General features: G+C 47.3%; 1 protein-coding gene across 1 annotated transcript; it reads right to left on the minus strand.

Annotated features, from left to right (window-relative positions):
- Window positions 1-1287: 1287 nt before the first annotated feature.
- On the minus strand, window positions 1288-12835 carry PRSS23 (serine protease 23). The gene is made up of 2 exons (XM_084895232.1): window positions 12687-12835; window positions 1288-5033 (listed from the first exon to the last, which is right to left on the minus strand). Exon 2 carries the CDS (start codon window positions 5016-5018, stop codon window positions 3879-3881), a length of 1140 nt encoding a protein of 379 aa, XP_084751358.1. The 5' UTR covers window positions 5019-5033; window positions 12687-12835; the 3' UTR covers window positions 1288-3878.
- Between the last annotated feature and the right edge of the window lie 1361 nt (window positions 12836-14196).

A 14196-nucleotide genomic window follows, 5' to 3' on the forward strand; every position in this document is an offset into this window, starting at 1 on the left:
ACAGTGGACTGAAAACAGATGTGTGTTCACCTGCTAGAAAAGGTTGTGTTTACCACCTATGTATTCTAGACTGGACCCCACGAAAAGGAATTTTTAAGTTTCCTTCCCCAAAGGCCTTCAGAATGCCGATCCCGGTAGAGAAGGCATACAGTAGGAACAATAAAAACCAGAAATGAGACACACAGTTAGCTGCAGCCCTACGGTAGTTCCTGGGTTAACAAGGAGGACTGTCAGCCTGCATTCCATACTGTGCTTTGAAGGGTTTACCAATTAAGGCAACCAGACATGCTGCATTTCCCAGGACATACCTGGAGCACACCTGCTGTCCTCGCCTTTTTAGGGATAGAATTCCCTTTCAGGCGGTCTCAAAGAATTCCATTCTAAATGATAAATTGAATGGCCACTCCACCAAATATCCATGGAAATCGATTAATGGAGGTAACTTCCAGGCATCTTTGAGCTGGTTCGTGGCAAGGACTAAGGAAAGGACAGACGTGAACAGTGAGACCCAGGCAAAGCATGAAGGAAAGTGCAGGAGCTGTCCACTAGGCTCTCTGGCCTGGAGCTGTGACCGCCCTCAGAGAGTTCTGAACTCTGACAGAGTTCTGCTGTCAGAACCGCTCTGGACACCCTGATGGCTGTCATTTACATGTTAGCACCTGGCGGATAGAGCATCATTACTCCAGTGCATGCTTGTCATCCTCAAAAGTTCTGAAGACTGTAGGTGTCAGAGAGAGGCCACTACCTTAAATATTGATCCAGGTGTCACTGGGGGCTTGCCCTACATGGGGCAGGTAGATGAGTCAGTCACATACAGAGAAGGGCATGATACCCACGTCCCCACTTACTCTACAAGATGTTTTGTGTTATTGTTGTTTTTTTTTTAAAAAAAGTAATGAAAGAATATACATATAACTCTGCCGTAGACGGCTTATATTTCTTTACCTCTTTTGTCTTCCCCCGTCCCCAAATGTTGGGGGGAGGGACTTTATATAAAGTCCAAAATTCCAAATCAAATCTATGAAAAAAATGTGCCCCCAATTCTGCCACGACCTTTTGATACTCAGCAACTAATAACGATAGTTTTCAAATTTCTTCTCTGCCGTCTCATCTAAACACTGTCAAATCTGGACATGGGGTTCTGGTTAAACCCAAAGGCGCTGGCACCTGACAGCACTTGGAGCTCATCACTTTGTGCATCATCACCTTGACCCAAAGACTGTTACAGCAATCCCCAAAATGTATTTATTAGAACACGAAATTGCTCATAAGGAGAAAACAAGGGTGTGGTGACCAAAGGTGTTTATTGAAATGCAGACATTAAAACATTAACATGTCTCCAGTACAGGACTTCTTAGAGTTTTTAATGTGCAAACAAGTATGTGAATCCCTGATTAAAGGCGGGGGAGGGATTGAGGGTCATCTCCCTCCTCCTCGGTGATGGTGCCCTTTTTATTTTTGGTAGAAAATGTGGAGGAATGAGTGTTTAAGGCACACACTTTAAGAAACGTTCTACGTCTTACTGGGAATACAGCCTTGGGATGTATAATTAATACATGAATTATCTTAATAATATCATGAGTCCTTTCTTCTTTTTTTTACTTCAGCTTCCATGATAATTAATAAAAAGCTTCTTTCTATTACCACTGAAAAGATGGACATGTTGAATGATTTTACAGTCCTGAGGTGCGCTCCCCAGAGCATGTGGGTACAATTCCTTAGTAAAGTTACATCTACTTGAGAACTAAACGTTGATGCTGTTTTAGCTTTCTGCCATTGCCTCTCCTTGCTGAGGGAAGCTTAGCCTTTGCACACGTTCGAAATGAAGAAATCAAGGTATATTTATTTTTAAAAATCAGTTCTGACCTAAGTGTTCAGTGAACACCTCTTTGCACAAAGCAAAAGGTAAACCAAACAAACCCCCCAAATACCAGACATAGAGATGGAGACTTCTCTTCTTCCTCAGGCTAGATTCTTGTTAAGAGAGGGAAAGACAGAGAGAAATATTGATGTGAGAGAATCACATTGATTGGTTGCCTCCTATATGAGCCTTGACCAGGGACCAGGCCAAGGAGAAGCCTGCAACCAAGGTACATGCTCTTGATTGGAGTTGTACCTGGGACCCTTTGATCCACAAGCTGGCTCTCTATCCACTAAGTCAAACTGGCTAGAATGCTATGCATAGTATTTCTTATGTGATTTAAAGAAAGCACTATGTACATTTCTTGAGTGCCTTAGCCGGATTATCCTTCTGAAAAGCTCAAGAGACACACAAGCCAAACGACCTGGGTGAGGTTTAAGCATCAATACTGTATTTGGATGTCCTCACTGATAGTCAGAAGGCAGACTGAAGTTACCCGGGGAGCGAGAACAGCGAACATCTGCCGTGTGACCCATTTGTAATTCATTTAAAAAGAAGCATCCAGGCTGAGAGGCAAAGAATTAAGACATAAAATGAGTCAAACTCTCTCCCTTACATACTGTGACTTTCCTATGGATAAAAGTTCATAAAGGCACTTACTGGAGTGATGATTCTAATCTATTTTTCCTTCTCCCAATTGCCATTGTTGCTACTCTATTTGATTATATGTGCCTGCAGCTTAGAGTATTCCAGTAAAACAGGCCCTTTTAAAGCTAGTGGGGGGAAAAAGAAAGTCATGTTGTTTTTTCTTATAGCACCTTCCAAATATTTTTATTATAAAGTAAGTAAAGTACAAGAGAAAAGTGTCCAAATGAGCCAAGCACGCAGCTCCCCGAAAGCACCCCGAAAAGTATGCGGAATAATTCTGATTAGACCTGGAGACTGTGCCAGACTCCAAACAAGTCCTCATTCTGCCGTGACATCTGCTGAGCAATGCACCCATTGTTCTCTGGAATTTAATTCATTTTCAATTACTCCATCCAAATGATAAAACATGAGATGTGCTACACTCCGGGGGGGAAATGCAATGATTGTAGTGTGACCACAACTGTGCGCTGGGAAGCAACACAGCCTGCTCCAATGAGGCCCTGATGCTTGTCTTCCGAAAAAACAGTTAGTTCGAAAAGTGTGAGTGAAATCCTGTTAAGTCCTGGAAGTGTTGGCATAAACCGTCTAGCCTACTCTGGGGAGGGCCATATGCAAAGTCTTCCTCAAACATAGAGCAACAATCTTCGGAAGAGAAACTATCTCAAAACTAAAAAACATCTTGGGGACTGACTGACTGTAAGATATAATTTAATGTGTACTAACATGGTCAACAAATTATTTTACTGATCAAGGACTACCACGCAGATGCTCCAAATCCAAACTATGGTAACTGCCTGTCGCAGAGGTGCTTTGAAAGGTACCATGCATTGTATGCCGCGGGGAACACTGCCATCTGGACACATTAGTGATTAGGAGTTTAAAAAAACCCAAAACAAAAATAAGATGACTCTCAGGAGAAAATACACACTATACACACATTAGAATTTATATCTCCTGTATGCCACATATTTAATATAAACCTTTGCAACAAGTTCAGATGAAATGAAAATCAAAGTTCTCAAAAAGTGAAAGATTAACTTAGTCGCTAAAGAGTCCCCTTTGCCCCAAACATCAGTATGCTTTTTATTTCTATGCAAAAGTAGGCTTTCCAACTGCTCAAAGGATATGACGTGATACACAAACCAATTTTCAAATCATGATGCCAGTCATCTTGCAATTTTAAAAAAATGATGTAAAAGATATTATGACACACTACACGCACACACACTCACACACATGCACACACACTCACACACACACACACACACACACGCACACACACTCGAACACACATACCAATGACCTCATGTGGCCTCTCCTAAAATAAGGACATGAAGACCTATAAGTGCTGCAAGAAAGATTCCCGTTGTCACCCCTCCCTGCAATCCAGGTAGTTTCCTTTAATCCAATAGCAAATCTGGGCATACTTGAGAGGCGTGATCCTCACAGCGACGTTGAAATCCTGTGGAGAACCATTCATGTCTACCCACTGGTGCCCTGAAAAGATGCCAATGATTTTCCGCTCCCACTTCTGCTGCTGTCTCTTCCACATCCTCACGTAGACCCCTGACCCGCTGGCCCCAGGCTGGGCGTCGCACTGCTGGTAGAGCAGGTCATAGGTCTCATCTTTGACGTCGCAGAAGCGGTACACCAGGTTGCCCAGCCGGTCGTTGTCATAACCAGAGAAGTGGATCCTGCCCCCCGGCAGCTGCTTGGCGGGAGGGCTCACCCCGATCTTCATGAACTTTCTCTTGTGGAGTTTTTTGAGTTCCAGGAGAGCGTAGTCGTAATCCATGCCAATGTCGTTGGCATTGCCCTTGATCCAGCCTTTGGGCACGTGGGTGCGTTTCACTCGGATCCATTGAAATTTCATCTTCTCGGGCCCGGCTGCGCTGGAGCTGTTGGCCCCGCGGCCCTCTTTGACCTTGGGCTTCAGGAAGCCCACTCGGAGTTTCTGGGTTCCTTTCACGTAGGTTTTGCCGTCGTGGATGCAGTGGGCAGCCGTGAGGACGTGCTTCTCCGACACCAGGGTGCCAGTGCAGCCTGTGGACAGCTTCACCGATGTCGAGAAGGGGTAGTTGAGTAGGAAGTCCTTCCCAAAAATGCTGAACCTGCTGTCGAAGCCGTAAATCTGCCGCTTCCTCCGGGACTTGCCCGAGGACTTGCTGCCACCACTGCCCAGGACGTAAATGCCCACCTGGGTCTCGGTGCGGCTGCCGTTGGCATAGAGCGTTTCGTAAGACAGGTACTGCTTGACCTCTTCATAAGTGGGCAGTGGGGTTCCCTTATGACACTGGGGTCCGCATGAGGAGGACACTTCCAATTTGGCTTCGGCCCCGAAGTCTGGCTTGGCTAAGTGGAGAGTGGACTGGGGCAGGATGACGGGGAGGTGGTAAGCAGGCCAGGTGGGCTTCCAGTGGGCGCCGGAAGGACTCACCTGCCCCACAGCGCAGAGGAGGAGAAGGAGCATGAGGAGGAGGAGGAGGAGGAGCCCTGGAATCCCCGCCATGCTGAGCACCACTCTCTGTGGGAACAAAGACAAGCGGGTCAGGAGGGCAAGGGGCCCAGTGCTGGTTTACTGCAGACGCAGTCAACGGCATACCTGTCATGGTTTCATATACATATATATTGATTTCAGAGAGGAAAGGAGAGGGAGTGACAGAGAGAGAATCATTGCTTAGCTTCCTCCTGCACACGGCCCCACTAGGGATCGAGCCCGCAACCGGGCCATGGGCCCTAACTGGGAATCAAACTGAGATCTCCTGGTTCATAGGTCGACATTCAACCACTGAGCAATGCCAGCGGGGCTGTCGCTGTTTCTAAGCCTGCAAACCCTCTCAGGAATCAGGGTGTGGAGAGGAATCCCTAGTTGATGGTTTCATTACAATGCAAGGGCTTGGCCTTGGAACACTCCCATGGCCTGGTGTCCAAAACGAAGTCGGGTGCTCATTCCCTTCTAAGTTGAAGAAGCCCCTAACAACGGCCCATTGCAGGACAGTGTGTGTAGGGTCATCGATTCCCAGATGAACTGATGGACCAGCCTCAATTTCCGGGTAATTTTGAGCCTTCTTTGTGCTTCAGACTAAACCTTTGTCTTTTCCTACCTCCTTTGTCCCCCTGCCTTTCTTTCCTCTCATTCTCATTAAAGCATGAACTTGGAGCATCTACAGAGCAACTTGCTCACACAAAGGGTAAATTTAAATTAGTCAGCTTGCTGAGTGACACGGTGTACGGAGGGACAGCTCCATTGTGTCACTCCCATTACCTCTAAATACTGGGTGCATTTCAAAGGATATAAGGCTTTTGAGTTGTTTTTTCTGTGTGTGTGTTGTTGTTGTTGTTTGTTTTTGCTCTGAATTTAGAACAACCTTACCTATTAAAATTTAGTGCCAGAGCAGTCAGGCCTCTAACATGCAAAATATTTCTTCTTCCTATAGGATTTGTCTTATATGAGCAGGACCTTTGTCAAAGGTAGATCGCATCATGACTGTCATTGTTGGTTACTTTTTCAGGCCTTTTTCTCCATGGTCCCAGCTAGTCTAAAGGCCTTGAATTTGGGCCTATGCTAACACTCAGCACCGATTTATTTATTTATTGTATGCATGAAAGACTGAGTGAATGATTGGTGTGGCTCAAAAAAAAATCCTTTTTTGAATGATGCATGCTGAGTGCTGATGACACAGATGTATGAGGGTGATGTGGTAGATCAGAGAAAGGGCATGAAGTCAGCTATGGGAGTAAGAAGAACAGGGGAGGGGTTCCAGAGGAGGTGAGGCTGGAGATGGGAGCTGAAGCCACACAGAAGTTAGATCATAGAAGACAGAGTGAAGGGGCCTCTTAGAGGAAACAACAGTCTGTGAGGATGAGGAGCCTGGCAACAGGGCACACACATCATTTCAGGAATCATGCTCAGCTCCACAAAGAGGCAACAGGCAAGAGCTGGATTGTGAGGGGCTAAGTATAGGAGATGAAGGAGTTTGGATTTCATCCTGAAAGGTATGTTTAAAGCCTGAGATCAATCACTCCCACAAGAAAAACAACAACAAAAAGAAGACGGGAAGTAGAACTTTCCCAGATGTCGAAGCATCAGTCAGTTTTGAATGGCTCTGAACCTTCTATTCAAGGGAAGCTGACTAACAGGTGAGGTAATTCATTCATGCTCAGACATCCCAAAACTAGGACAAGGAGGGGCTAGGTCTCAAGAGGCCAGTGGAATGTAGCAGGAGTCAGAAGGAAACTTCCGTTATCCTCACCCTCTCCCTCGTTGGAAGTAAAGACCCATTTGCACTTTTGGGGTGCCACTGAGCTAGCTGATCTAGTCCAGCTGAGCATGCCAGTCCATATCCCCATTATCCACTGTATTTCTAAAAATGTGGGTGCCCCACCCACCTCTGGGATCCTTGTGCTTGTCTCTCTCTCTCTCATCTGCTGCACTTAGAGGGTTGGGCATCATCCAGTGTGCCAGAAGGTTGCCAGTTTGATTCCTGGTCAGGGCATGTGCCCTGAGTTGTGAGCTCCATCCCTGATGGGGGTATGCTCGTCTGATTCTACTTCCGTGAGGGAGAACAGGGATGGGAAAGGAAGGCAGGAGGTCCTGGAAAGCCAATTGCTTGGGACTTCCTGATTCCTTGAAACTGCTTCTCTCCATTTTTCCAAATAGGAAGGATCCATGGGGCCTTTCGTGGGAAGGAACTACATCTAATTCTTTCTCTAAATCCTTTAAATCATGGGGTGCATGTGCACAAATGACTGAAAGTTCTTTAACCAAAGAACAACATGCACATATGCATAGCCCATGGACACAGACAGTAGTGAGGTCAAGACCTGGGGTGGGGTGGGGGTTGGGCAGAGGGGAGAGTAGGGGGGAAATGGGGGACATCTGTACTGCTGACAATAAAAAATAAAATAAAAATAAAATAAAAATGAAAGCTCCAAGTAGACAAGAGAGGGGATGCTAAGGCTAGTAGGTGAGGATGACCGTGTAGAAGACTTCGGAGGATGGTTCTGTATCTGATTATTCTCATCTCCTGGGCTAGGACCCAGCTCTTGGGCATATCTAGGGCGTGGACAGCCTTTTCTCTATGTAAGTTGCTGTCTAGGTGACCAACCACCCCCACACTAGAATCCCTGCCAAGTGTGATATGTACTAGGAGGAATCATGTACCTCCCAAGAGGCTGTATCTTGGGCCCGGAGACACCACCCCCTCCTTTCTTCAACTAATGTGGAGAACGTTAATGCCTGCGAACACTGAGCAGTAGACGTGGTAGGCCAAGTGTTACTTCAGCTTGTCTTAAGAAAGAAAACACAGACTCCAGATAGAGGTGCAAGCTGCCAAGTATCCCTGTTTTCAAAATATAATTTTTAGGGGAGAGAGAGGAGAAGATGAGATCTTACTATACCATGTATTATCATAAGTTGTTAATAATATTTTCAATGTGCATGATGACCATAACAGTTAAAATATGCTCATATTATTATCTAGATCATGAATCTTCAAACCCCAATCCTGAAATTTGCATGTTAACTTGATGCTGGGAATAGAGAGTATGAATTATCTACTGTAGTAGAATCGCTCCAGTGGTGTCTGTCTTTAGCTTCATCCATGTGTCCAAACACTGAAATAGTCCTTTGGCAAGGGTATCAGAAAAGAGAATAGTAAGGAACTAGGATCCATCTAGAAGCCTTTCATTAATAAATTAACCCCCTCTCAGGCAAAATTAACTCTAATTTCATTTTCCCAAGTGCTTTGCCTATAGTAAACCCCTGCTTAAGAAATACTTTTGCCCTGGCTGGTGTGGCTCAGTTGGTTGGGCATCATCCAGTGCACCAGAAGGTTGTTGCTTTGATTCCTGGTCAGGGTACATGACCCAGGGTTATGAGCCCCATTATCAGTGCAGATGTGTGCAGGAGACAGCCTATCAATTTATTGCTCTCACATCAATGTTTCTCTCGCTCTCTCTCTCTCCCCCTCTCCCTTCTACTCTCTCTAAAAACCAATACAAAATTTAAAAGGAAAAACTTTCAAAGGCCGTGAAGCATGACCATTCCTCTCTTGGTTGTTGATTTTTCAAAGTCTGTCTTTCAAAAACAAACAATGTTTTTGCAAGTCAGTTCATGAGAGTTAGTGGGTATGAAGAAATTAGAACAAGTCTTTTCCTGAGTGTGAGTGCTGGGCAGTTAGCTAGGCCCTCTCACTAGCCACAGCTTCACTCCAGCCTCTTGACATAGGATCAAATTTATTCTTCGGCTGAATGATGGATGACTAAGCCAAGAACCTCTAGGATAACTTACAAATCACACAGTGCTGCTAGAGAAGGCTAAAGAGTCTACCACAGAAAATTACTCTTCTAGATAAGAGCATTATCTAATAAGTAGTAGATAATATTACCAATTCAGAGTCCTTACAAGTTAAATTCTGGGCATTCAGCCAGTTAAGGAGTCTGCCATCTATAAGAACTGCTAAACCACAAGGCAAGGTGAAGTTCTAATCCCTTAGAAATAAGCTTGTCAAATACCTCAAAAACTAGGGATCCTATTAGTTTGAAACATTGTTTACAAGTTCCCTATATTATTACTTAAATCTATTGGTTAACTTGAGGATACAACCTTGTTCTGACATTTTCTACCTTTAATATATATATATATATATATATATATATATATATATATATATATGAAGGAGAGATAGAAACATCAATGATGAGAGCGAATCATTGATTGTCTGTCTCCTGCAGGCCCCACACTGGGGACCGAGCCTACAATCCAGGCATGTGCCCTGACCGGGAATCCAACCAGCAACCTCTGTGCACGGGATGACACCCAGCCACACTGGCCAGGGCACCAGGTGATCTCTTTGGTCTTCTCAGCTCTGGTCTTTTCAGGTCTAGGACTCTCTAAGTTTATAATTTTCTAGGGTCACAAACGTCCAGGGCAGGCACTATGTTGTTCACAGATAGCATCTGTGGAGCCAGTCACAGCTCAGGCAGGGGCTTTCCTTTAGAAAGCTCTGGAGGGTGGGGGCATTGGGGAAAAGAAAAAGGAAATTTTGCCATGATAATCCCTTGCTTATCTGGGTGACAAGATTTCCCTGACTGGTCATCAAAGAAAGCAAAGGCCTCCAGCAGAGGGCAGCTTTCAAGAACAGAAGGAAGAATAGCTTGTTGTGAATGCTCTCGGGAGCTGGAGCTGACCTGCCCCTTGCTCCCTGAGGCACTCACACCTTCCCTGGCCCCTTCCCCATTCATTACACACCATGGAGAACAGGGATGCTTTCAAATCAGGTAGGTGGCTTTGCATGAATTCCTCAACTCACCTGATTATAGAATAATTCCCCAGGAGACAAATAATCATTGTTTCCATTTTTATCAGCTCTAGCTAAGCCTGTGACATGCCCAGTTATTTAAATAGAAACACTCTAAAATGTAAACAGATGTAATAAAAACATTCATAAGCGCACAGCTGGGAAGGTAACTAAATGGATTACATAACTTTAAGTTCTCTCTTTATAAATCACCTTATATCCTTACATAGCTGTCTGGAAAACACACACCTTAAATAAGGAATGAAGATGCCCAAGTCTTACCCGATTATATCTAAATCTTGATGAAGAAAATTCAGGTCTACAACATTTCGTTTTTTTTAAGAACAAGCCTTTGTCCAGGATAAGAATTCCTCAAACACATAGTTATCTTTTAAAGTTCTCAGCTAAGTATGTTCGTGCATCACTTCACCCAAATGGCAAAGCGGGATGGAAAATTAAGGTAGGCAAATATTTTCTCACCACGCTTAGTAACAGGGAAACTGTATTCCTTTTCCAACTCTGTATACTGACTCACAAGAGGATTACACAGTCCGTGCTCCATCACTCATGGGAGCCACTGACCCGCTGACCACCGTCTAAACATACGCATACCTCATGAGGCTGTGGCCACTTCAGGAGCTCACTACCAACCTAACTGAAGGAACAACACACATTATCGGAGGTGCAAACAACACTCATCTCCTTGGAGACTGGGACCTGGACCTCTCTCTTCTAGGGCTGCACCTTAGACTTCAAAACTGCAACAACACAGGCCTCCTCCAGAGGGCATGTGTTTGGGAGAAAGCTACAACGCCTACCGAAAGTTAAGTGCTGGGAGGACAACGTGTAAACGATTGCACAACGGATGAACTCCAAGGACCACTGCAAACAGTCGTGACAGAAAGAGACAGTGGGAAAGTGTGTGAACACAGACGTTTTGGACACCAGTTGGAAGGATGAACAAAGGGTTTTCCAAGTCATCTGTGGCCAAGGACACTGAACAGTGAGGGAAACCAGGCTAATTCCTAAAGCAAATACCTAAAAAATGAACAAAGCTCTGTAGCCAGGCTTGCTCTCGTTTTCCAAAGTCATCGAATCTGTTAAAGGAAAACAGACCCGATCACATAATGGCTTAAGAATTACAGTCCCACACAGGAAAGAAATGCAGGGCATTTACAAGTGCAGCCACCCTAAACATAATCTTGTGGGCAATAGAAGCTTAACTGCTCTATCAGATTTTAGGCAAAATGAACCACCCCAGTGACCGGGGTTAAACCTGGCAGCAGCAGTACACGAACAGTGTATAAAACTGTCAATGGTGAATCCATGAGAAACAAATCTCCCCCCCACCCCATCCCTCCTCCTGGGATCTATGAGAAGAAACAGGGAGGAGAACCTGAGACTCTGAAACAAGGCAGAGCGGGCCCAGCAATGCTCTCAGGCCACTAATGGCCTCCTTGGCATTTATGCTACAGACAGAAAAATGTGCCCGCCATTCACCGTCTACCTGAATACGTTGTCGGCCGTTACGGAATGAGATCCCTATTAGTTACCTTGGAATAATGCTTCCTTTGCAGTTCAGGCACAGGAAGGGATGAAAAATTACCTCTCGACTTTATATGAGTGAGACAAACACAAGAGAAAACAATGCATTGAGATGCAGATGGTGTGCATATGATCACCAAACTCTTCCACAAGCACAGAGAAGGACTTTCTGGGGCATTTTCTAAGTGTCTTCTCCCCACCCCAACTCCTATGCCCTCCTGCCTAACAGAGACGTCTTGAGAGACAGATGATAAGTCTATTTTGAATGTTCTTATGCACAAATAGGGCCCTGGAGCAAGTGCAATAAATATTCGGATATTAAGTTGGCATTTGGCTTTTGGCCACAGCTGCCCTCAGATTGTGAATTTAACTCCTTCTCACACCACCACTCATAAAAACGATTCTCACTTTGGCCTATCTGATCCTAAAAAGTGCTTGGGGGGGGGGGGGGAGAGAAGGACCTCCTCAAGTTCAATTTCAGGAGCTGAGAGAAGTCACCCAGCCCCATGCCAACACTAACCGGAGCTTTCCACCCCCCTACGGGCTGTTTCTGAAATCTCCTGGGTGTCGCCCAAAGGGCCATAAAACAAACAGGATTTTTATCAGCTATTTTCTGGTGAAAGCAAACCCAATTTGTACTCTGAAGAGGGAGTGGCAGTTTTCCTGGATCTACACAATTCTCCCTCCTCTTGAAAGACACTTTTTAAACTTTTCCCCAAAAAACTTTTACTTATAAGTTATCGCGTGATGGATGCCCACAGGCTGAAGAAGTCTTTGCAATTTCAACAACTCGTTCACAGACACCAGTTTTTTAGGGAAGCACAGGGTCCTTCACTGAGGTCCCGTTCCCCAGCCCGTGTCCACTGCCCTTTCCTTGCTGGCTACGGTGCGTGCACAACCACGTGCCCAGGGTTAAAATGTAATGTTCCGATCTTGCTGGAACATATACACACCAAACCCAGGAAAACAAGCAGTGGGGGTTGTGGCGTGTGCAGGAGGTGGGGTGTTGCCTCCCAGAGGAGAGCGTGCCCAGCGCCCGCTTTCTCCTCTCCCACTTCCATCCCACCAGGCATCCCAGGTAGCAGGGTCTCCGAACCTCCTTTCCCCGCCCGCTTCCCCGTGACAGTGCGTGAAGCCAAGTGCCCAGCAGCGCCCGAGTCCCCGCAGTCTTCTTCCTGCCGCTGGTCCCAGCCCCCAACCTCCTAGCCCCCTAGCCCCTCAGCCCCGAGGCGGAGGCCCGGGCCAAGTCCTCCGCGCGCCCCGCAGCCGCCCCACCCGGTGCGCCCCGGCCCATTGTCCGCTCCTCCCGCGCCCCGCCGCCCCGCACTCACCGCGCCGAGCTGCCCGCCGGGCCGGGTGCCCGCGCCGCTCAGACAGGTGTGGGCGCCGGGAGGGCGCGCTCGGCTCCCATGCCTGCCCCGCGGCGCTACGGACTGTGAGCGGCGGGCGGGCTGGCGAGCGGCGCGGGCAGCGGGCGGGTCCGCCCCCCGCGCCTCCCGGGGCCCGCCCGCCCCGCCTCCGCCTTCGGGGCAGCCGCGCGCCCCGCCCCGTCCCCTGCCCGCCGCCGCGCCCCCTCCCCGCGCCGCCGGAGCGGGGTGCTCGGCCCGGGCAGGTGGGTCCCGGCCTCTCGGCGCCGATCTGCCCTAGTTTTCGCGGAGGGCGCGCCCTGCCTGGGACCCGGCGCCTTCACCCCTCCAACACCGCTCACCCCAGGGCTGGAGCGCGCCGCCTACTCACCAAACACATCCCCTCTCTTCTCCCCAAAACCCACCGAGCGGGGGACCTGGATCACACCCGGCGCCCCGGGAAGCCCCTCTGCCAATGTGAAGAATTGGCGAAAACCCGTGCGCTCCCCCCCCCCCCCCTGCCCCACAAGCACTTTTGAGAGATTTTAGGTGACGACCAAATTCCTCCCGGCTTCACCCAGTTTCCCAGGTGCCTCCAAGGAACGGGACCCCGCATTCTGGTGACGCGCCCACCAATGCGTTGCCTCCCCAGCAGCACCCAGCGCGGTGGGTGCGGGGGCCCTGAGCGCTCACAGCAGGGGCCACTAAGGTGCTAGCTGTGAGCCCGCGGGCCTGGGGTCCCTGCCGTGGCACCGGCTGGTGGAGCCACCTCCTCGCCCAGTGGGCCGGCTTCCGAAGGTCACTCCAAGGGGCTCCCAAATCAGAGTCTTCCTCTCACCAGGTGGGTGACTGTGCCATCTAAGAACCTGGTGGTAGAGCCTTCCTGTTCTCTCCCAAATGCATCAGAATTTTATTTAAATGGCCAGTTGCTGAGCGCCTCTCTGAACCAGCTTCACAGATAAGACCACTGTGGGGAAGGAGATGCAGATTACCAGTATTTCACAGCTAAGGAACAGGGGTTTGTAGAGGGTGAATGATTTGCCCCACTAAGGTGACCAGACATCCCACTGTTGGTGGGACTGTCCCGCCAACAGTGGGACTTCTGGTCACTTTACCCAAAGCACAGAGGCCACGTTTTTGTGTTTTTGGTGTTTTGTTTTTTTTTTTGTTTTTTTTTTTCCTATCAAGTCTGGTAGCCTTTCCATCTCCCATCAAAGCCTGATCTCAAAAAGAGAGGGCCTAACATACCATTATACCATTTCACACCAAAGCGTTAACGACATATATCAGGTGTTTGCGTTTGTAATCTATTTTAAATAGGAAAGCCCCAAATACATGTTATTGTGTGGAGTTCCTCAAATGTGAAGGAAACCCATATCCTCCACTACTCTACGGGCAAAATTTTCTTAGCCCTCCTCAGTATTGGCTTATATTATTTTCTTTAAAAATGTTGCCTATAGATATAGATGTATACACATATAACCAGATATAAGCT

The sequence above is a fragment of the Pipistrellus hanaki genome (assembly GCF_964339955.1).
Source record: "Pipistrellus hanaki genome assembly, chromosome: 9".
In the NCBI taxonomy this organism is placed as follows: Eukaryota; Metazoa; Chordata; class Mammalia; order Chiroptera; family Vespertilionidae; genus Pipistrellus; species Pipistrellus hanaki.

Bases quoted from the DNA above. Each gene is read 5' to 3' on its own strand.
- PRSS23 (XM_084895232.1), bottom strand. From the start codon at position 5,018: ATGGCGGGGATTCCAGGGCTCCTCCTCCTCCTCCTCCTCATGCTCCTT.